The 22,164-nt window shown below is 51.2% G+C and overlaps 3 protein-coding genes across 3 annotated transcripts; 1 reads left to right on the top strand and 2 right to left on the bottom strand.

The window, feature by feature from the left end:
- Positions 1–946: 946 nt before the first annotated feature.
- On the bottom strand, positions 947–12,757 carry RRP8 (ribosomal RNA processing 8). The gene is made up of 7 exons (XM_075546148.1): positions 12,535–12,757; positions 10,687–11,053; positions 9,848–10,298; positions 9,615–9,744; positions 9,366–9,472; positions 9,169–9,265; positions 947–8,946 (listed from the first exon to the last, which is right to left on the bottom strand). The coding sequence occupies exons 1-7, from the start codon at positions 12,631–12,633 to the stop codon at positions 8,827–8,829; spliced, it is 1,371 nt and encodes a 456-aa protein (XP_075402263.1). The 5' UTR covers positions 12,634–12,757; the 3' UTR covers positions 947–8,826.
- A 73-nt stretch (positions 12,758–12,830) lies between these two features.
- Positions 12,831–20,001, top strand: ILK (integrin linked kinase). Its single transcript, XM_075546149.1, has 13 exons — positions 12,831–12,940; positions 13,299–13,433; positions 17,317–17,482; positions 17,627–17,722; positions 17,894–17,990; positions 18,094–18,177; positions 18,279–18,364; positions 18,495–18,604; positions 18,709–18,836; positions 18,914–19,035; positions 19,131–19,230; positions 19,344–19,474; positions 19,592–20,001. The coding sequence occupies exons 2-13, from the start codon at positions 13,345–13,347 to the stop codon at positions 19,739–19,741; spliced, it is 1,359 nt and encodes a 452-aa protein (XP_075402264.1). The 5' UTR covers positions 12,831–12,940; positions 13,299–13,344; the 3' UTR covers positions 19,742–20,001.
- Positions 19,956–21,420, bottom strand: TAF10 (TATA-box binding protein associated factor 10). The gene is made up of 5 exons (XM_075546150.1): positions 21,149–21,420; positions 20,887–21,041; positions 20,586–20,650; positions 20,334–20,448; positions 19,956–20,130 (listed from the first exon to the last, which is right to left on the bottom strand). The coding sequence occupies exons 1-5, from the start codon at positions 21,378–21,380 to the stop codon at positions 20,041–20,043; spliced, it is 657 nt and encodes a 218-aa protein (XP_075402265.1). The 5' UTR covers positions 21,381–21,420; the 3' UTR covers positions 19,956–20,040.
- Positions 21,421–22,164: the final 744 nt, after the last annotated feature.

The following is a 22,164-nucleotide window of genomic DNA, read 5'->3' as shown; positions in this document are numbered from 1 at the left end:
ACTTACTAGCACAACACTCAGATTTTTCTTGTTCAAGGCACATTGTTACTGGTCAGACAGCTTTCCTCCAAGTAGTGTCTCACATATTAAACTTCTGACTCGCCCTTCAAGAGATGTGCTTCCGCATTACCCTGGTGGGCAGGTATGGGGGTCCGAGTTCATGGAGTAGGCTCATTCCCGTTTTCTACTCACTTTCCATTGGTGACAACTTCCCACATTACTCCATCTAGATGTAAGGGAGCTGGAGATGTAATTTAACTTAGTGTCCAAGACAAAGGATATTTGGGAGGCATTGATCTAGCCCAGCAGTTCTCAACCTGTGGGTCTCGACCCCTTTGGGGGGTCTAATGACCCTTTCACAGGGGTTGCCTAAGACCATCAGAAAACAAAAAAATTTTTACAATATATAATTACATATTGTTTTGGGATTAATCAATATGCTTTATTTTTAATTATGTCAAATTTGTAACAATGAAAATACATCCTGCATATCAGATATTTACATTATGATTCAAAACTAAAAATGACAGTTATGAAGTAGGAACAAAAATAATTTTATGGTTGGGGGTCACTACAACATGAGGAACTGTATTAAAGGGTCGTGGCATTAGGAAGGTTGAGAACCACTGATCTAGCCGGTTTCTTCCACTAAGAAAAGGTTATATTAGTGGGGAAATCTGGAAGATGAAAATGAGCTCAACAGGGGAAGGATAGTCGAGGAAGATGGGACAGCGAGTGTAGACTGAAGCAAAATAAAACCTGGACTGCTTAAGGAATTCAAAGAAATCCTGTCTGGACGAGGTTTTGTGGGAAAGGGTACGGCTGGATTATGATGCAGTTGGAGAAAGGCTTGGGCAAGATCACAAAGGACTAGTCATGAGTCTATATTTTATTTTATGTCAGAAGCGTCCGGTGATTGAGTTTAGGCAGCCAAGTGACAAGTCTGATTCACATTTTAAAAGATCACTGAGCTGGGTGGAAAAGGAATTGCTCTGGGGGCGGCTGTGGAAGCAATGAAACCAGTAAGCAGGTGTCTGTGAAGGGCAAATGTCCCAGAACCAGGTGTCTGGTCAGAGGCGTCAACTGGAAGGGAGGACGAGCTGGGAGGAAAAGCTCTAATTACTGCTCTTTCTGAAAGCTGTACAGGCCTTTGTGCAAAGACAGAAACGGTTAAGCGTTTGGAGGGAGTTGTGCCTCTGCCAAGATCATGGTGTTTCTTTTGGAAGTGGGCTCCGAGGCCTGTATTACAGGAACAAAAGCTGGAGCGCACCCATAGTTGCAAAAGCAATAAACATCCCCTTGGAGAGCTCTAGAAGGGATACTGAACAAGAATGAGGCACAGCTTGAAACCAAGTGCAACTTTATGTTTGTATCTCATCACCTCTCTGAACTTCATCTACTCGGGTGCCTTCTCCTCCCCAGGAGAGAAGCTGCGACAAGCATGTGCTTTTCCGACTTTCTTTGTACAAAGTGCCACGGTCAGTTGAAGACACAAAGACAACCAGGAGGCAGTGTTGAGCAATAAAGCCCCTGCGCCACAGTTTAAAATATCCTTCTCCCAGCCCTGGCTCAGTCCAGTCCAGGAGCCTGCGCTGGGCAAGGGTATCATGATCCTATGTTCTATTTCCTTCACCGCCTCTCCTAATAGCTGCTGCCTGCTCTTAAGCTGTGTTGCAGAGGAGAAAGAGCAAGATGAAGCAGTTAGTTCTTAGCTAACTGGTTGGTTCAGTGCTTTCTGGGCTTGGCAGATAGCTACAAAGGCCATCCCTACTGTGCCCTCTGCTGTACTTCCTGTGCCCTGGGGGGATGCTGCTTTATTCTAGGACATTCCCTGCAACTCCTTCCTCCGCCCACAGAGCATGCTCCTAGCTTCTTTTCCCTGATGTCTCTTGCCTCTTCAAGTGGACCTATTGGAGGGAACCTACTGTGGAGAGAACCTTCAAGTGGACCTGTTACACAGAACTCCACATCACCCCCTACTTCCTCCACTGCCACACAGAAATGCAGGCGAATGCAAAAGCAGTAGCATTCTTCTTGCTCCATATGTAAACAGCTGGTGAGCCTTGGCTTTCCCTCAGAATGTCTAAGGCAGAAGTCATTCTTCAGGTTCACGCTCCCTAAAGGGTCCCTGTGGAGCCTACTCACTAGATTGAAGGGCCTGGGTTCTCACAGCCTCGCTGTGTGCTGTCTCATGGTCGCACCTCTCTGCAAAGCCATCGCGAACTTTCCTCCTCCCACACTATCCTCTGTCACCTCTTACGCAAGGACCTTGAAATATGCTGCCAACAATCATACTATATGCTTTAGCTTCCTGGGCTCCCAACCAGATTCCACAGAGTGGGTGGTTTAAAACAGCGGAAATTCTTCTCTCAGAGGGCTGGAAGCCTATTGGCAAAGATCCTTCCTTCTCTCTCCCAGCTGCTGGCAGCACACCTTCCACCTCTGCCTCTAGCGTCACATGGATGTCTTCTGTGTGTCTTTATCCACGGTTCTAATTCTCTTTTAAAGACACCAGCCATAGTTTGTCAGGCCCAGCCCTTCTCTACTGAGATCTCTCGTGAGCGAATCATAGCTGCAAAGATGGATTTCCAAATAAGGTCACATTCACGGGTCCTAGGGGTTAGGACATCAACACTGTCCTCCTAGGGATGCAATTCAGAAAACTCTCTTCTCATGCACAGCTCTCAGCCTCAGCATCGATGGAAGAGTTAAGACAAAACAACACAGCGCACACATTATCCAGTTTCCAAGCCACCTTCCCTTTCACGGGTCTCCATCACTTACTCTTACAGCCACACGCTACACTCTAGGGCTACTCTGCTTCCAAAATTACTAATTCAAGCGTTCCAGTTTCTGACTACTGTCTCCTATCCTTCCAAGTCACTTGTTCAATCATTCCCAGTGCACCAACCTACTCCTGTCTTCACGTTCCCGCCTGTTCAACAAAGTGCCACGGTCCGTCCGAGCAGTCGCTTTCCTGCTAATGGCAGGAAACGTGTGTTTGTTCTCATTCAGTACTCACCTCTGCCCCAGGTACGCTTACATTCCTGAGAAGGCAGAGGGAAAACAAAGCAAACCAAAACCGCCACTGAGCTGATTGACAGAACTATAAATTCACAAACACTACTACCATGAATTCAAACACATTACTCCATAGCAGGCCTCCCAGCACCGCAGTCTGACTTTGTGTTCACCTGCACCTGTCCAAAGTATTTGATGACTCTATCTCTGACCCACCTTCTAATCTTCCTCTACTTTTACACTCGCATTTTCCCTTATGCACTAAATGCTTCTCAGAGTGATATTCCAAGCCACTGTGTTAACTCATCGTCTTACCCTGGATAGATCATCCACTTCTGACTTCAATTGCCATCTCTCACTGCTGACTTCCCAATTCCTGCCACAACTCTCTCCTATGACTTGGATGCCGTACTTTCCAGTGTGCGCCTGCAAAGGCACCTACGCTCTCTCGCTTCCAGGGGCGTCCCCAGCGCACCCAATTGCTCAGCCAGACCTCGGGAACGCACACCAGACTCCTTTCCCTTTCAACACCTTCCAAAACCCACCCAGTTCCGTCAGCGAGTAGTCTCCTGCCAGCCTCAATGCTTCCATCGCCAACAGTCAACAGTGCCCTCACCTTGTTCTAGGTTCCTGTAACACAGGGGTTCTCAACCTTCCTAAAGCTGCGACCCTTTCATGCACTTCATGTGTGGTGACCCACCCCCAATCATCACATTATTTTCATTGTTACTTCATAACTGTAATTTTGCTACAGTTATGAATCGGGAGACCCCTGTGAAAGGGTTGGTTTACCCCATAAGGGGTCTCGACCCACAGGTTGAGAACTGCTGCTGTTCACACCTCTGCTCTCAATGTCAATCAGACCCAGGTGTCCCTTATCGCACTTAGGTGAGCAAGTGCCTAACCTCTGGGAATACAATGATAAATAAGGCCCAAGCAGCTCAGTCTGATGCCTAAAGCAAACACAACCCAGTATGAAATGCTGCAGGAGCACTCTGCCCATAGTGCTTTGGGAGTTCTGATGAAAAATGAGGAAGTAACAAACCATTAGGCTTTTAGAAAGGGTGAGTAAACCTCTGCCCAGTTAGGTACATCGTTCACAAAGTCCCTATTTGTGAGACTGCCTGTTGTTAGGTGCTGTTGAGTCAATTCCAACCCATCGTGACCTCCATAGCTTCCTAGGTGGAGATCTGGAGGGGAGCAGACCACCAGGCATTTCCTTGCAGAGTGCCTGCTGGGGTGAAAGTTGGCCTGTGGGTTAGCAGCTGAGCACTTCACCATTGTGCTACGAGGATTCCTTAATTTGCCCACACACTGAGATTTCTAACCCCCACATCAGAACTCATGGCCCTTTCAAGGTAATTTGAAACCATGCATTGACTAAAAAAAAACCTGAGTGACTCAATTGCACATGTTCTTAGTTGAGAATGACAAGGTGTGGTAGTTACATAATCTAGTGTCAATTTCAGAGGATTACGAGTGAAGGGGTGGAGTCTGGCCTATCAAGAGATAACCAATGAGGCCTCTGTGTTGGCATGGCCTCCTGAGAATTCTGTGTAGTCCTTTATTTCCTCCTTGGAAGTGAGACACCCTGTCTCTGCTCTCCCTGCAAAACATCCCTGAGAAGCCACATGGACCTACCCTGATGCAGCCAGAACCCTAGACCTTGAGAGCCATGTGGAGCCCCCTGCCAGCAATGAGATGCTTACAGTGCCACTGGATCCACAAGACTTCCCACCCATTGGCCTGTAATCTTCCTGCACTCAGCATCATTGTGTTTCATGAATCTGAAGAGGACTTTACAGATTGGTGTCGGACATATAGGCTAATGTCAGACTTAAGGGCTTGATCTGCACTGAGCTGAGACGTTTTCTCAATGTTCAATTTCTCTTGTAAATAAACGTCTTCTCTATTCATGAGTCTGTTTCTCTAGTCTACCCGGACTACCCTCTGTCTTGTTTCGGCTCATGCTGTGAACACATTATCTTCTTGTGATCTCTTTAGTGGCATGTGTTCAGCAGCCTTGTTCTTCGTGTTGATTTCACTGATAAAAAATGGCTCCGCAGTGTGGGCGTGCTCACTAGTATCCCAAGCACACCTAGGCTGTGCCGTGTTATATAAACCTTGTTCAGGCGAAGTTACAGTGCTGTTGGCTGTAAAGTTAATGTAAATGAAATGACAATATGAAGGAGCTTCAAAAAGTTCATGGAAAAGGCATATAATGAAAAAGCTACATATGGATTTCAATCAATATGTCTGAATAGGATCTTGTTTGAAGCACTAAGCATTAAGACATCAGTTTGGAGTACAGACCCGAAGTCCATCCAGCTGTAAACAATTAGACATCCCCTTACAGAAGGGTCACAAGGAAAAACGAGCCAGTCAGGGTGCAGTGTAGCACCGATTAAGCATACAACTTTCCTCTAGTTCTTGAATGCTTCCTCCCCCCACTATCATGACCCCAATGCTACCTTACAAATTCAACTAGACCATGACATGTACACTGGTAAAGAGCTGGAAACAGGGAATCCAGGGCAGATAAACCCCTCAGGACCAATAATGAGAGTAGCAATACAAGAAGGGTGAGGGGAAGATGAGGGGGGAAAGGGGAAACAATCACAATGATCTACATATAACCCCCTCCCTGGGGAACAAACAGAAAAGTGGGTGAAGGGAGACACTGGTCAGAGTAAGATATGAAAAAATAATAATTTATAAATTATCAAGGGTTTGTGAGGGAGGGTAGCGGAGGGGAAAATCGAGAAGCTGCCAAGGGCTCAAGTAGAAAGAAAATGTTTTGAAAATGATGGCAACAAATGTACAAATGTGCTTGACACAATGGATGCATGTATGTATTGTGAAAAGAACTGTATGAGCCTCCAATAAAATGATTTAAAAAAAAAAAGACATGAGTTTGAAAAAAAAAACAAAACCCTATCAGAGCAACCTGCATTCTGCTAAAATTGAAGCAAGAACATCAAATTATGATGATGTTTCAGTGGATGGTGAAATCTTTGATGCTTTATGAAGCATTCATGGAGACAAGGCTCAGCGAAAGCAGCCGTTTACAGATGGATAACTCATTAAGAAGATTCTGTAGGTGACACTCCTAGTGGCAGACCATCTTCATCAGTGAAGGAACAATTCATTCTGTCATCGCCTACTTGAAAAGGATTGACAGGTAACAACAGAAACAACGGGTCAACACAATAGATATTCCAATCAGTTCAACAATTCGGATTGAATAATTAAAACAAACTTTCTTCTGACTGGGTACCAACCAGATCAGCAGTAGACAAGAGTAGTATATTCCAATGGAAACTTTGGACAGTGGGATCTAGATCCTGGAGTGCTTCTTGAATGAATTATAACATGAAATATGGCCTTACCAGTACAATCCTAAACACAAAGCACGATCCAAGTAATGGCTACCAAGAGGCAAGAGTGGTCCAGGAAAGCAGCAGTGGACCAACCCAGAGCAAAGGTCATGGGCCAGGGGCTGCTCAAGGCACTTTGTTTACTTACTTTCTGAAGGGCCAAAGAATAACAATATCTGAGTATTTTGAGAAAGTCAGCCAATGCTTTAGCAAAAAAATACCTGGGAAAATTTCACTTCCTTCCTGTCCCCCAGGCTACTCCTGCTTCTCTTCTTTCACCGAACAAGGGCAATTTTGCAAAAATTCCAACGAGTTATCACTAGGCATCCTTCTATATCCCTGCTTTAGCGACATAGGACTCATTTTATAATCTTAGAAAAAAATCTTTCAAGGGCAGCCATTTCTCCCTCAGTTAATAATGTAAAAAAAGACAGGACCGAAAAGCTCCAACTCCCGATTCATTAGGGATTGGACTAGTATCACCACTTACAAAAGTGTTTTGACAATGATGGATCTTAGGTTCCAAAACACAGGGCTTTTGTTACTTTTATTTTCTAACTCCATTTTTTTAGTGGACTTTTTTGAAGTCCCCTCGTATGTATTGCATGTGTGTGAGTACATGTAGTATGAAAAATGTGCACAAAATGTTAGGCAGAGAAAGTAACAGCGTACAAGACTCCAGAGGGTCTGAAATTTATCTAAAAAACAAAATATTATACATTAAAAATGAGGTACCTTTCAATAGAAACCCGTCTACTAACAAAGCTGTGTTTCCTATGAAACGCGCGACCAGCAGCTCGTGGGAACCTAACCCTGCATTTCCTCTAGGAGCAGGGGACCAGCTTTCACTACTTCAGTGTTCACAGTGACTTTACTGAACACGACTGTGAATGAATCAATTGTATTTCAGCAACAGTAGACGCAAAGGCAAAGTGCTGGCTGCCGAATGGCTCCCAGTCCAGTCCCCAGTTTTATCTTCTAGCCCACAGTCTGTCCTAAACTCTGCTGTCCCTTAACTGGAGGCGTCTGCGGGCTCAGAATCCTAGCTCTATCCTTCCAGTGGCCACTCAGTTCTTATTTTTGTGGATGAAAGGTTGCGTCTTTACCCCATGGCATATGTGCTCTGGGGATAGGCCTGGAGTATATCATCCTACTCCTCTTACCCTGAGCGCTAGCTTCCCTTGCCCACAGCTTGCCCGGGATGTGTCATCCTGAGAAGAAATGGACACACCCTTTTGGCCAATGAACACCCCAATACCCTCCACTCAGACATGGCATCACCCAACAGTTTATGAACTGAGACCCAGTTCCTCCACAAGCCTCCTCCCCTCCAAGGACAGTTCAGAATCCATCACAAGTCTATAAACAAAAAGTTCATGGAAAATGGAACAGAAAGATAATAGGATTTCTCATGAACTTTCTGAAGCTTATGAAAGGAACCTACAGAAAAGGCCTGTCCCCAACCTCTTCTGGAGCCTTCCTCAGCCTGCAAATCCACTCTTACCTCCACCTCCACTCCTGAGTAGACAGTCCTCGAAGAACAATAAGGCTCGCCACACGATCGCCACAGTTAGGGTTTATTGAACCCCTCCCATGCTTCTAGCCAGGGCCACAGATTCTCTGTTAGCCCACACCAACCCACAAAACAGGAGTCTTTACCGTTTCCCATGTGAAGCAGCCGACATGGAAGCATCTGAGATTAAGCGACTCCTAGGTCTAAGTGGCAAGCAGGGATTGAAACCCAGGCCTACTTGGCTCTGCCATCTGTACTTGGTTATGCACACTCTCGGGAAACTCGGCGCTAGGAGTAGTTGACTTGGATACGAACAGCTTGAAGCGCACAGTGCAGGGAAAAGTCAAGTAGCGGTGACCGAGCACTGCGCCGTGGAGACTGTCGCATCATCCAGGAGCCCAGGCTGGCATGGCTGGCATGTTGAGCCAGGATGTTGGTGGGCTGCCAGGAGCTTCAGAGACGAGGAGCAACACCTGCCTGTCTACAGCCTTGAAGACCTGGGTGGACTGAAGCTGAAGGAACAGAACCTGAGTGAGCGGAGGAGCTGGTCTGCGGAGAGAGCTGAGGAACACAGATGAAGACAGCAAGACAGGTAGCCAGGTGGCTCAGGAGAGACCCTACATTCAGAGAAGCCCTGAATCCCAAACCTTCTAGTTTCCACAAAATTGAAGGAGAGCCACTATTCCTAGACTTCCCTGTGTTCTCAGAGTAAGCCCCTTAGTCTTTACCCAGTTTGACTTTCTGCTTCTTTCAACCAAGGAAGCCTCCATGAAATCAGGAGCTGAGCAAGGCCTTTGTTCTTGACTTGGGGGCAGGGAAGTCCCAGGTCCTGGCTCACAGCATCATTGGCTACTGTCTTCAGTGTTCTGAGCCATCAGTTCGAAGCCTGCCTCCCTTTCAAGGGTGGTCCAGGGGTCACCTGCGCTTGTAGAGACATGGCTGAAGCTTCAGACCTGAGAGTTCAGTTTTGGCTCCCACCCGAGGGGGTCCAGTCTTTTGAAAGTCAAACAGGAAGAAGTGGCTGTTGGTGAGGTCCTAGGGGGAAGAGAAGATCTGGTGAGCTCAAACTAGCTGCTTACCATCCTTCCCCTCCACTTTCTGACCCTGCTCAGAACCTTCAAGGTTCCTCCCTCCCATGCTGTGTCTTCAGATCAAATGCTTGTGCCTGTGCTCATGGCCTCCATCCTGTCAACCAAGTCTCCGACAAGGACCACACATAATGCCAAAGTACAGGTTAAGATTTCCTGGAGCCCTCACCTTAGAGTTGACCTTGAAGCCCAACTTGGACACAGCACCCAGAAAGACTCGAACATCTTCAAAGCGGCTGCTGACCTCAGCCACCTTCAGGAGACCCCTGGGAAGGATGGAAAGTTCTGTACAAATTCAAGAGCTCTTGTGCATGAGGGTGTGCGTGTACACGCACACACATGTGCCAGTGTCTAGGGGGTTCCTACCCTGGCTTCAGCACTCGGTTTGCCTCTTCCAGGAAGTCCCTAATATTAGTTCCCATCAGTGACAGGCAGAACACAGCCACATCAACAGACTCATCCTCCAGTGGCACCTGTGGAGGGAAGGACTTGTATGAAGCCAGCACTGAGCGCCACCGTTGGGCACCTCGGCGGGAAGTAGAAAAAGGAGAGCAAGGGCTTTAAAGAGATGAGCACCTGGGTTAGAGCAAAGACCAGATTCACAGAGGCGGTTACCTGGGCCATGTCACACACGGTGACCCTGGGGTCCAGAGGAGCCAAGTCAAAGCAGTGCACAGGGTTCCGGATACTTGAAGCCAAGCGGCAGTCCCCGCAGCCGAAGTCTGCCACCACCAGGGATGGAGGCCTGGGAGTGGGAGCAGAGGGTCATGCACTGGCCTGGTGAGTGGGTCCATGGCTGACCCACGTTACTTCTCACAGTGGCCCCCTACCCCATCTTCCCCACTCACCACTGGCGCAGATCCTTAATGATTCGGTCCACAGGCTGCAGTGGCCACTTCTTGACTTGGTTCTGGAAGCCCCGATGGTAGAGGTGAAAGGCCTCTGGGTCTTCTTGGAACAGGCGCTGGGCAGCACTGCTGGGCCCTGAGTAAAGCTGCTCATTGAGGTAGCGAAATCGGGCGCCATCCAACCGCTCTGCCATGCGGGCTCGCAGCGCTCCTGCCCGAACCTCATGGTTGTCTGGCCTGGGAGCAGGAGGCACCTCTGCCTCTTCTGAAGGGGCCACGCCTGGAGCCTGGCCCTGTGGCGGCAGAGGCCGAAACTTGTTCTTGTGTCGCCGCTTGTTCTTCTGCCGGTTTCGCCACTGCTTGCGGTTCAAGGTATTAGGTGGCTGAGAAGTAGCCTCAGCGCTTGACTTGTGTGGGTCATTTGTAACATGCTCTCTCTGTGCTTTGGGGCCTGCAGGTAGGGGAAGGGACGGCATATTGGGGGCAAGATCTTGCACAGAACACTTAGCAAGCCATTTATCAATCCTATGCCTTACTATTTTAATTAGAGCAAAGACATTTTTAAAATTAGAGAATAATTCACCGACTCAACATTTTCTACATGTGCAATTCAGTGGTAATGATGATACTGTTCGTGTTGTATAACCACCTTGACTATTCTTTTCTTAACATGAACTCAATAGCTCGGAACATGTCTGTCCTTGAGACAGACTGAGGCCTCTGAAAGTACTTTCATGGTCTAAGCCTAGTCCCAATGGTGGCAGGTAGCCTCTGTCCTACGTAGGATAAGCGAGTCTCCCTTGACCCCCCCACAAATATATGTACACAGCCAGTAGTACCTGTTTGCTCCACCTTGTCTATGTGCTGGGCTCTGCTGGAAGGGGCCGGTTTCTGGCACTTCCTCTTTCTTGTCTCCTCTTCAACAGAGTCCCCGTCAAGAAGGGCCCTTTTCTTGTAACTTTTCTTCTTTCTTTCCACTTCCTCATCCTCAAAGTCACTCCCAGTTGGAGCCTGTTTTTGGCGTCTCTTCCTTTTATCCTCTACTTCAGCAGAGGCACTAGCAAACGAGGCCTTTTTGGGGCATTTTTTCTTCTTTCCTACCTCCTCCTCCTCCGAGTCACTGCCAGGTAGGCTGGGGAGTTGCTTAGGAAGAGATGCAGCCTCCAGGGCCCGTAAGGTGGCCAAGAGCTGCCTGTGCTTAGAGCCCTAGGGGTAAAACAAGGATGGGAGCAGGATGAGAGAGATGGACAGTTCTGAAAGGCAAGGAGGGCGAGACAGAGGCTTGATTCAGACACTGGCAGAGATACCTGGATTCTTCCTAGCCGAGTAAGCTGGCTTAGGAAGCCTGCCAGACTCTGGAGGATAATCATGTCCCAATCCCAACCTTTGGGGGTGGATGGCATAGAAACCGCCCACTCCCATTTCTTCAATGTGCACATGAGATCATGGATGTTCCCCCCAGAGGAATGTGCTAAGGCGACAAGCAACAGGTAGGAAGGCCAGAGACAACTCTCAATTTCAGACTTCTGCTCTCCGCAGGTGATGATGCTGTTCTACAGCAGAGAATCACAGGTTTCTGAGCACCGGATCAGGCGTGTGCATGAAAGGCGTCTCTGGCTGCGGTGTCAAGAGCAAACTGGAGAGATACTACCAGCAGATAATTGAGTGAGGAGGGTGGGTGTTCCAAGTGGCTCGGCAGAAGAACGGTGGCAGAGTTGAGGTAATAAAGGAGGAGCTGTCAGATGGGCAGAGTCCATGTTGTGCGCACAGTGAAGGGCACAGGAAAGCAGAGTGTGAGGAATTAAGTACTCCAGGTTGTACGTTGCGAAGGTTCAAAGGTAGAGGCCTACAGTAGGAGAGATGACATCCTGCTGGATGGTCTGAGACCCAGCATTCATCTTGGAAATCCTTGGTTCACACCGAAACCTCACTGAATGGTCATATTCAGAACCCTTTGCTGCCAGCACCGCCACTCTCTACAACCCACTCTCCACATTGTCAGCAGCTGTCTTTCCAGACACAATGCAAATCTGAACAGAGCACCCACGAGGCACACTTCCTTGGCTTCTCTTCTGCCCTTGAAATAGACAAAACGTTTACCTCTCCAGCTCCAACTACCCTTTATCACTCTCTGGGCTCCAGCCACAGGCAACGTTTTGGGGAACCCTATAGGGTTGCTATGAGTCGGATGGGCCTCCGTGGCGGTGAGTTCGGTTTTAACAGATCATACACACGGGGGCTTAGTTGCTAGTGAGTGACCCATTGGGCCAAGGTCAACAGTTGGAATTCATCTGCTGTTCTGTGAAAAAAAGGTATGGCCTTCTGCTCAGCCTCGGAAACGAAGGAGGCCATTCGACCGGGCCCTATAAAGTCGATAAAGGGGCGGTGAGTTGGCCAGGAGGTTGGCGTGGGGTCGGTTGGAAAGGCCGTGCGCTCTTGTCTAGGACCACCTTTGCCCGAGCTCCTCCCTTCGTTTCCGCTTTCCTCCTACATGTGTATCCGTCTCTCCGCGACAGTGTGATTTTCTCGGAAAAGTTTCCAGATATTCACCCACCCGCTCCAGAGGTGCGGCAGGTGCCCCCCTAGCCACCCGACACACACGGGGCGTGCCGAGGCGCTGAGATTCCCCCCCGCGGGTGCGTTTCGAGGCTCGAAACAGCTCCCAGTGTCCCTGAGTGGTCACTCACCTGGGTTTGCGAGGCGGCCGCGGGCCGGGGCCGTGAGGGTCCGTGGCCGAGGGCCGCGACTACGGGGGCCTCCTCGGCCCACTCCGGCTCCTCGAACATGCGGGCCGCGAAGGCGGACTCGCGGAGCCCCGCGTCCCTCCACGTGTGACAGCGCCTCCGGGAGCCGGCGCAGCCACCAGGCGGCCACGAGCCGGGCCGGAGCCGGAAACCAGCGAGTGAAAGCTAGCGGCAGCTAGAGCGGCAAGCGCGGCTCCGGAAACCACCGAGTTTCGACACCGAGGCCTAGAAGGGCCAGGGAGGGCGGGCGGGCGGGCGGCGCGGGCCCGCTGAAGCCCGGGGCGGGGCCGGGTGGCGGGTGCGGCCGGACGGGAGTTCCCCGGAGAAGGCGCCTCGAGCCCGAGTCCCGGTGAGTGCACGTCCGCCCGCGCCCCTCCGCGAGACCCAGGCCCGGCCAGCGCACCCACTCCGCCCGAATTCCGAGGCGGGAACGGGAGCCCTACCGGGGACCCCCTCTTGTCCCCCGCCCTAATCACGAGTGGGGTGTCCGTGCCTGCCCTCCGTTCTCCCTTCGGGAGACCACGCCGCCTGTTCCCTCAGCCTCCTGCACACGCCTTTCCCGCACACCCGAGGGGCAGTCAGGGATCTCCCCGCTCCCCAAACTTCCTTTCCCGACCCCAGGAGTCCCTGACGCCGCGCCCAGACGCCCGCCCCCAACAGGAACACTTGCCTCTTGTACGGGACAAATATTGGGGTTCCCTCCACAGTCCCCAGGCTTACCCAATCTAGGGGACTCCGCGCCTGGACACTGCTATGGACGACATATTCACTCAGTGCCGGGAAGGCAACGCGGTTGCCGTGCGCCTGTGGTTGGACAACACCGAGAACGACCTCAACCAGGGGTGAGCTGAGGCCGCTGGTGGGGAGAAAGCCAGATTCCTGCCTCTCTTCGGAACGCGGGGTCCTCCTGTCTGGTGGGGTGGCTGGTTTGCCGGCCAGTGTGATGCGTGTTAAGCACATCCTGTGGAGGCACAGGGTCTGCAGTGTTGAACCGAACCTTGACAAGCCCAATGAGTCTTTGCGGTAGAAGCTGCAGGGACCTTTGCAGACCCAGTGGTCTGCATGGGCAAAGATTGTGAGGCAAGACAAAGTGGAGAGTGCCAAGAGATTGTCTGGGATTCCATGTGGCTGGAGAATCAAATGCTTTTTGCGTGGGCTGCAGTTTTGGGTGCAAGAGAATGACAGGAGATAAGGAGGGGAGGTCTGCAGGGGTCAGGCCATCGGGTCTTTATTCTAACAGCAAGCACTTGAAGCTGTGTAGTGATGAGACGAGACTAACCCTTTGCTAAGTATCATCTTGGCTACTTTATGAAGCGCTGACAAGATTGGCTTTCTGGAAGCTATTCCAGAAGCAGTGCTGGCATAAGACTGGAATAGGAGCAGTTGAAAAAGAAAAGTGACCGGATTCCAAAAATATTTAAGGGGAAGACAGCTGTGGGAAATGAGAAATGTCAAATATGATGGGAAGCATTTGGGCTTGGACACTCGGAAAGATGGGCATGATAATAATTCAGCAGGTCATCGGTTATGCAGATTCCTGGTTTGGGAGAGAGGCTTAGAGGCACAGATTTGGGAGACACTAGCATATAGATGACACTTGAAGACTTGTGTGAAGGAAGTAGGGACCTCTGAATAGAAGACCAAAGGGCCTGGGATGAGACGCTTGAAACTGGAAAGGAACAACCCCCAGGGTCAAAGGAGAAAGAATAAAGTGTTGGTGAAGCTTCCGGAAAAGAAGATTTCCATGAAAGGGGCTTGGGCTTGGTCAGCAGGAGCGTCCCCACTTGCTGTTCAGTGGAACAGTAGTACAGGCTGCTCCAAAGTAACTCCCCTCCACGATCTTGACGGGAGCCATTCCAGAGGAATGCTAGGTACCATAGCAGACCGTCCTCGGTCCATGCATTTAAGTACCGAATGTACTGCACACACTTTGTGCCGAGCTCTGTTGCAGGCCTCTGCGAAGGTAGATTGTTTCCTGCCCTCGAGGTGGCCAACTGGTGGCAGGTTGCAAAATGAATGGGAGGTGTGGCTGTAGAAAAAAGAACGCAGCAATCAAGTTCTATTAGATTGCCTGAGTCAGGGAGTCACCGCAAGCAGTAGGGATGATGCTTCTGAGACGGGGTTAGCTTTTTTTTTTTTTTTTTTTAATATTTGGAGTTTTTCGATGTGAAAGTTTTTAAGAGGTAAAGCTCTGAGTCCTGTGTACAATTTCTCCTTCATATTTTGCAAAGTACATTTGTTTATGTTTCATATTTCTCAAAGGGTGCACGATAAAACCAGTGAACACCATTAAGCCTGCAGGACTCTGCTGCCAACAGTTGGCTGGGCAGCATTAGGAAGACAAGGCTTTGATGCTGCTTTAAGGGTGCAGTGTCTGAGGGCCCAGGCTGGATAGATACTGGGTATGAGGAACAGCGGTTAGTTCCCAGCAAGCATCTCCGAGTCTGTAGAGTCCAGATCCTGAGGTGACCCTGGCCAGAGGCTTGGTGCTCCTACTTTTGCTCTTGGACTGGTGGCTGTCTTGGGGCGACCGGCTGCTGCTGGAGGCTGATTAGTCACCGCACAAGTTTAATAGCTAGGAGGCAGGGATGATTGATAAGCAGGGGGTGGGAATTGCTTCCTGGGACACCCATCTCCAGGAAAGCTTTTGGCATATCTATGTTGGCAGATGAGGGCAAGCTGTGGGAAGATCAGTAAATTTAGAAGCCATACTTTCCACCCCCATCAGTTGTGGTGTGTTGTCTGGATTTAAGGAGGCCAGAGGGTGGCCAGATCCTTGACCAGCTCCAGGACCTGCCCAGAGCCCCTGCACGGGAAGTGACCACAGCAGTAAGGCATCTGGAGGCCTTCAGCCCAGACCTCAGCCCCGCCCCTGCCCCGCCCCTTGGATCTGCAGTCCGGGACTGGAGGGAATTTCCTTTTATGGCCCCTGGTTGTCAGGCTGGCCCAGCTCCCACCCTATTGCTTTGTTTTTGTATACTTCTTTTTCTTTATAATATACATGCCCTTGAGACAAGAGAAAGTCCAGTACAGTTTTTCTTTTCAAAGCAGCTGTTCTGGGGAGAGCAGGGGTTGGAGGCGGGGCACACCCCAGTTTAATATGGCTTGTTAACTGCTACACCATAAATGCATTTCTCCTTTACTTAGTAAACCCTCCCAAAACATTATTTTAATTCCATTACAAGTTTAGGTTTGAGCTCAGTAAAGAACCAAAGAGCAACTTTGGCTCTCTTTCCCATGGATTGTGGTCTTCCTGTTCCAAGGTACCCCCCTACCTACCCCTTAGCATGCACTGAATACCTTCTGTCATTCAGTCCCCCAGAAGCATCGGCTAATACCAAGTAGTGGATTTTTACAGTCCACTGTGACAAACGCTACAGTATGGGGGCGGACAAGCTGCAGTAGAATACAAAAAGGTCTGACAGACCTTGCAAAACTGATGCAGGGGACAGAGCCTCCTGGGAGTAGGATCACGGTCTTGGGGGACACAAACGTCAGTTGGCACGGCAGAGCCCAAAGAGGCAGTGTTCTCCATCCTGCTTTGGTGAGCAGCAACTGGGCTCCTAAGCAGCCATCTAAGGTGGAGCTTTCCGTCTCTCCCTGACTGGAGAAAGAAGAATGAAAAACCTCAAAGATACACAGAAGCAATTTGTCCAACAGACTGAGAATGTCAGTCTTTACAATCCTGAGACCAGAAGAATTAGGTGGTGCCCAGCTAGCACTACCTACTGCCCGGAAGGGGATCACATTAGAACATCCTGGGTAGAGTGGAACAAAAATGTGGGTCCGAAATTAAAATCATTAAAAAAAAAAAAAGACTAGGCTTACTGTTTGAATACACTGGTGGGATCCCAATGCCAAGGTCTTTAGCCACCTTTCAGGCCTGAAGGCTGTGGGCTAATTAATTTTCAGACAAATCTATTAGGGGAACAGTAACACTAGGAACATACACGTGCCTTAATTGATGAGACCAAAAGGGTAGCATTTGCCGGGGACAAAGTTGCAAAGGGTTAGGAAGGTGTAAGCATGGAGGAAGTGGGAGGAATGGGTGCTACACTGGGGGATTGCAGTAAACGACATGAAAGAAAACATGTACAAGTTGAACGGAAAACTGCTCTACTCTATATGCCTTCACCCAATTCACAATCTAAAGTATAAAAAGGAAAAACCAAACCAGTAGCATAGCAGAAACCAGATGAAAAAAGGTTGTTACCACCTAGTGAGAATGGGCTTCCCAGGGAGAAAGGATGGTTTGGAGGGGGAGATGGGGGGTAAAAATAATGAATCTTATGGACGTGTTGGGTTTCATGTCGCCTTAAAGAGTCCTGGTGGTGGCGCAGTGCTTATGCATTGGACTGCAATCCTCAGGGTCAGCAATTCAAAACCTCCAACTGCCCCTCGAGATAAAGACAGGACTTTCTACTCCTGTAAAGGCTTAACAGTCTCTGAAACTCCCAGGGGCAGGTCTCCCTGGCCGTGTAGGCTTGCTAGGAGTCAGCATCAACTATGGCAATGAGTTTTGTTTTGTTCTAATGGAAGTAGCCCTTGTTGCGTCTGAAGCTAAGGGCAAGAGCTGAATTGGGCAGACTTGGAAGTTGTTGACATAAATGAGAATTGAAATCCTAGAGAAGTGAGGTTTCCCATGGAAAACATGAAGTGAGCATCAGTTGAAAGCCTCTACCCCATCCCGTCGCCAGATCACTGACCATTGTCCTTTCCACAAAGGGATGATCATGGCTTCTCCCCCTTGCACTGGGCCTGCCGGGAGGGCCGCTCTGCTGTGGTTGAGATGCTGATCATGCGGGGCGCACGGATCAATGTAATGAATCGTGGAGATGACACCCCCCTGCATCTGGCAGCAAGCCATGGACACCGTGATATTGTTCAGAAGGTACGTATGAACCCATCAGCCATGTTAACCATAAGCACTGTACCGTACATGAGACGTGTGTGTGCTCTTCTTCCCCCTCCCCGATCCGTACTGCAACACCCATCTTTCGTGTGGGACTGTCTTCTGCCCGGCCCTGGGATCCAGCTGCTGCAGTACAAGGCTGACATCAATGCAGTAAATGAACACGGGAATGTACCTCTGCATTATGCCTGCTTTTGGGGCCAAGACCAGGTGGCAGAGGTAAGGACTTGAGTTCCAAGCCCTGGGATTGGGGGGAAGCAAAATCACAGCCCAAGTGGAAGATTCCAAAGCAGTTAGCTCATCTTTAGTGTGACACAGGGTACAGACTGCGTCTATGGTACTGCCACAGGGCTAGCAGGAGCCCTCGTCAAAAGCACTTTCTCATTCCAGGACCTGGTAGCTAATGGAGCCCTGGTCAGCATCTGTAACAAGTATGGAGAAATGCCTGTGGACAAAGCCAAGGCTCCCCTGAGAGAGCTTCTTCGAGGTCCATCCTTTCCTCCTCCCCAACTTTTGCCCTCTACTCTGGCCCCTCCCCGCCTGTCTATTCGTTAACAATATCTAAGGTCAAGATTGTGTTTCTTCTCCAGAGCGAGCAGAGAAGATGGGTCAGAATCTCAACCGAATTCCGTACAAGGACACATTTTGGAAGGGGACCACCCGCACTCGGCCCCGTGAGTCACTGCTGGTGGTGGGAGGGGTGGCAATGGAATCATCCTGGGCTCCTGGAGCTGAGTTGGGGGAAGCTGGGGACCTGACCTGCCCACGCTCTCAGGAAATGGGACCCTGAACAAACACTCCGGCATTGACTTCAAACAGCTCAACTTCTTGGCGAAGCTCAACGAGAATCACTCTGGAGAGGTGACCCTTGCCCTTCATGCTCCTCCCTCCCCAACTCCTCACAAATTACCTGCTACACACCTGCTTTAAGCTCCTCCAGACAGGAAAGCAGTAGCCTTATTAAAGCATCCTAACCCCCACCTGTTCTCAGCTCTGGAAGGGCCGCTGGCAGGGCAATGACATTGTTGTGAAGGTGCTAAAGGTGCGCGACTGGAGTACCAGGAAGAGTAGGGACTTCAATGAGGAGTGCCCCCGGCTCAGGTAGGGGAAAACCTAAGATGCTGCTGGTTCCAAGGAACCCTGAGTTGCACTGAGAGGGAGATCTTTGGGGCTGGGTCTCAGCCAGGGACACTCTCTCCTCCCAGGATTTTTTCGCATCCAAATGTTCTCCCAGTGCTAGGAGCCTGCCAGTCTCCACCTGCTCCTCACCCCACCCTCATCACACACTGGATGCCATACGGATCCCTCTACAATGTCCTCCATGAAGGCACCAGTGAGTAGCCATGTGCGTGCCCTTGGTTGGGGTGGAATGGTGCACAGAACCTATTTAACTCCCACCTCCTCTTGTAGACTTCGTTGTGGACCAGAGCCAGGCTGTGAAGTTTGCCCTGGACATGGCAAGGGGCATGGCCTTCCTACACACATTAGAACCCCTCATCCCACGACATGCACTCAATAGCCGTAGTGTCATGGTGAGGTCACAAGCCCACTTCTAGCCCAGACTCCTCAGAACTCCTTTACCTATCCAGACTGACTCACCTCCTCCCACCTATATTCTCTTCTTCAGATTGATGAGGACATGACTGCCCGGATAAGCATGGCTGATGTCAAGTTCTCTTTCCAGTGCCCTGGGCGAATGTATGCACCTGCCTGGGTGGCTCCTGAAGGTGGGTGAGGGCCTTGTATTGGGAGGTAAAGAAAAACCATTCGGTTTTGGTAGAAGGCAGCAGAAATAAGCCAGGTGGGCAGTTGGAACAGATAAAAAGTCCTGTTCCTCCAGCTCTGCAGAAGAAGCCTGAAGACACAAACAGACGCTCGGCGGACATGTGGAGTTTTGCGGTGCTTCTGTGGGAACTGGTGACACGGGAGGTGCCGTTTGCTGACCTCTCCAACATGGAGATTGGCATGAAGGTGGGAAGAGATGTGTACACTTTTGCTGGGGGACGGTAGTGAGGTGGCAGTAATTAGTGTTCCGGGCTCTCCCACATGACAAAGTCCTGATGCTCACCTTCTTTGTCCTCTCGGCAGGTGGCGCTGGAAGGCCTTCGGCCTACAATCCCACCAGGCATTTCCCCCCATGTGTGTAAACTTATGAAGATTTGCATGAATGAGGACCCTGCTAAACGGCCCAAGTTTGACATGATTGTACCCATTCTGGAGAAGATGCAGGACAAGTAGGGCTGGAACATCCCTGCCTGAACTCCAGAAGTATCCGGACACAGTTGGGGGAGTGCATCTCCCCAAAACAGTAGGCCTCTGGATGCCTCCCCTGCCTCCAGTCATGGTACTACCCCAGCCATGGGACCCATCCCTTGTCCCCATCCCTACCACTGTGGCCCCCAAAGGGACTGGGCTCAAAGCTTTGCCACTGGTCACAAGGTGTCTCCCGGCATGGGAGGGATCAGCCCCGCCTGTCACAATAAAGTTTATTATGAAAACAGGCTGGTGTGGGGACAAATACATAGACGTTGGGCGGCTCAGGTGAAGTAGTGCGGCTTCTTCACATTGATGCCATACTCGCTGAGGGCAGGGGTCAAGTCCTCCATGGTTAGAGTGTACTTGCGGTCCTGAGGAAAAGACAGAAGAGCACAGGCTGAGTACAAGAATCGCTGTTTTCCATTCCAGATAGGTGACCCTGAGTAGGTCTGACACCTCCCCTAGGGCTAAGTTAACCCACGGGGGGGGGGGGGGGTGTGAGGGGGTGCTACAGGGGAAGGAACGGCTCCAAGGCTGTGGGGTAATTACAGACTCGGTCAGCCTCCCCTCACACCTTGCTCTTGCTTCGGGAGCTGCCGGAGGCCGTGCCCTTCATTTTGCAGTGCTGCAGGGCATCGTTGGCAATATCTGAGATGAATTTCTGGGCAGCTAGGGAGATGAGGCGAATTCTAGAGAGAAAACGCTGACATGAGAAAGCAAGCGAGCTCCCAGGGGGTCCGAAGCAGTATTGGCCAACACTGCCTCGGCCCTGGACACCCAAACCCCACACAAGCACCCAAAGCTCTAGCCTGCTCGGTATACTCACATGCGAGGGTCCGAGGCCTCAAAGCCAGCACGGTTTAGGTAGTAACCAGTCACTGCGTCGGGGATCTAGTAAATCAAGTAGACAAGTGTCAGTTGGCGTCACGCAGCACAGAGTGGGAGGAGAGGAAGGGAAGGGAGATGGCAAGCCTGGCTATAAGGAAGCCCAACAGTTGGGATATGCACAGGGGTAAATCACAAGGGCTAGGCGGGGAGCGAATAGGAGGGTGATGAGAAGCCAGGAGGTGTGGCTGAGAGTCGCAGTGACAGCGGGCCATGTGGCCTCGTTCGGGCGGTAAGCCCACCGTAGGCGTGTAATCCTCCAGCTGCATCAGAAAGTCCACAAGAGGCGTGCTGGACACCACCGGCTTCACTTCTCCGTTGGCCGCGCTCGGCAGCACGTAAACTCCGTTAGACATGACCCCTTCTGGGGGCGCCGCGCCGCCCGCCGTCACCGGAGCTGGAAGGGAACCAGCCAACTCAACCCGAGGGGGAGGCTCAGGGCCCCCGCTAGCTCGGCCTTGGACCCGCGCTCCCTCCCGCCCCCTCACCCGTCCCAGCCCTCACCCGGCACGCGCCGCTCAGCCGGCTCCCCGGCACGCGCCGCCACGGGACCCGTGCCCCCAGTCACGGCTCCGGCCCCAGGTCCCCCTGAGGTCCCCGCGGGGCTGGCCTTGTTCTCCGCGGCGGTGCTGGCAGGCAGCGCGGCGGGGGCCGAGACCGGGGGCGCAGGGCCCGGGGCCGAGGCGGCGTTGGCCGGCACCGCCTCGGGGTCCGCGCCGGAGCCGCTGCAGCTCATGGGGCCGGTGGGAGAGGCGGCGAACAGAGCCGCTTCCGCTTCCGCTCACGTACGCGCACGCAGCGGGGGAGACGTCACTCGCGCCACCACTCGCCCCGCCCACGCCGTCTCCTTCCCGCCCACTCCCTGCCCCGCCCCTCGGCTGCGCAAGCTTTGTGGAATCCTCCGAGTTTGTTCCTTCCCCAGTCTTTGGGAGCGGTGTGGGCGGCTACGTGTCGCCCCCGCGATATTCCAGGTGGTTCCTCCGGAATGGGAAGCCCTGTTTGTCCGAGATTCCCTGGGGACCGCATTCAGCCCACAGCCCGGAAGATTTTGCTCTGCGGCGCCTAGGCCTAGGGGCGCATCTACGGTATTGCAGATGTGGCACGTGCCACGGATGCCACAGGAAGGGGGCGCCGCTGAGCAGGCGCTCTTATTCTTGGCCGTTTACGTCGCCCGCTGTCAGCTCTTTCAGCAAGTTGACTCTTTAGAGATTGATAGGCCGCTAACCGTAGAGGGGGGCTTCCGAACCCACGGACTGCCCCATGGGAGAGAGGAGGGCCGCTCCCCAGAGATAGGCACTCGGAAAGTCTACGCAGTCACTGTGAGTCAGAGAATCCACCAGATGGCAGTGGGTGGGTTCATTAGTCCAGGCGGACCGCGTTACCAAGAGAAGAAAATGGAAAAAAAGATGATCACATCACAAACCAGTTTTCATCAGCGCAACTTAGGAAGGAGCAGTTGTAAGGCTTATGCAGTGCCATAATGTGTTAAGCAAAATATTAACGAGCTTGGCTTGTATATT

The sequence above is a fragment of the Tenrec ecaudatus genome, chromosome 4 (genome assembly GCF_050624435.1).
Source record: "Tenrec ecaudatus isolate mTenEca1 chromosome 4, mTenEca1.hap1, whole genome shotgun sequence".
In the NCBI taxonomy this organism is placed as follows: domain Eukaryota; kingdom Metazoa; phylum Chordata; class Mammalia; order Afrosoricida; family Tenrecidae; genus Tenrec; species Tenrec ecaudatus.
The sequence above is the reverse complement of the archived record's forward strand: the minus strand, read 5'-3'. Positions and strand labels throughout refer to the sequence as shown.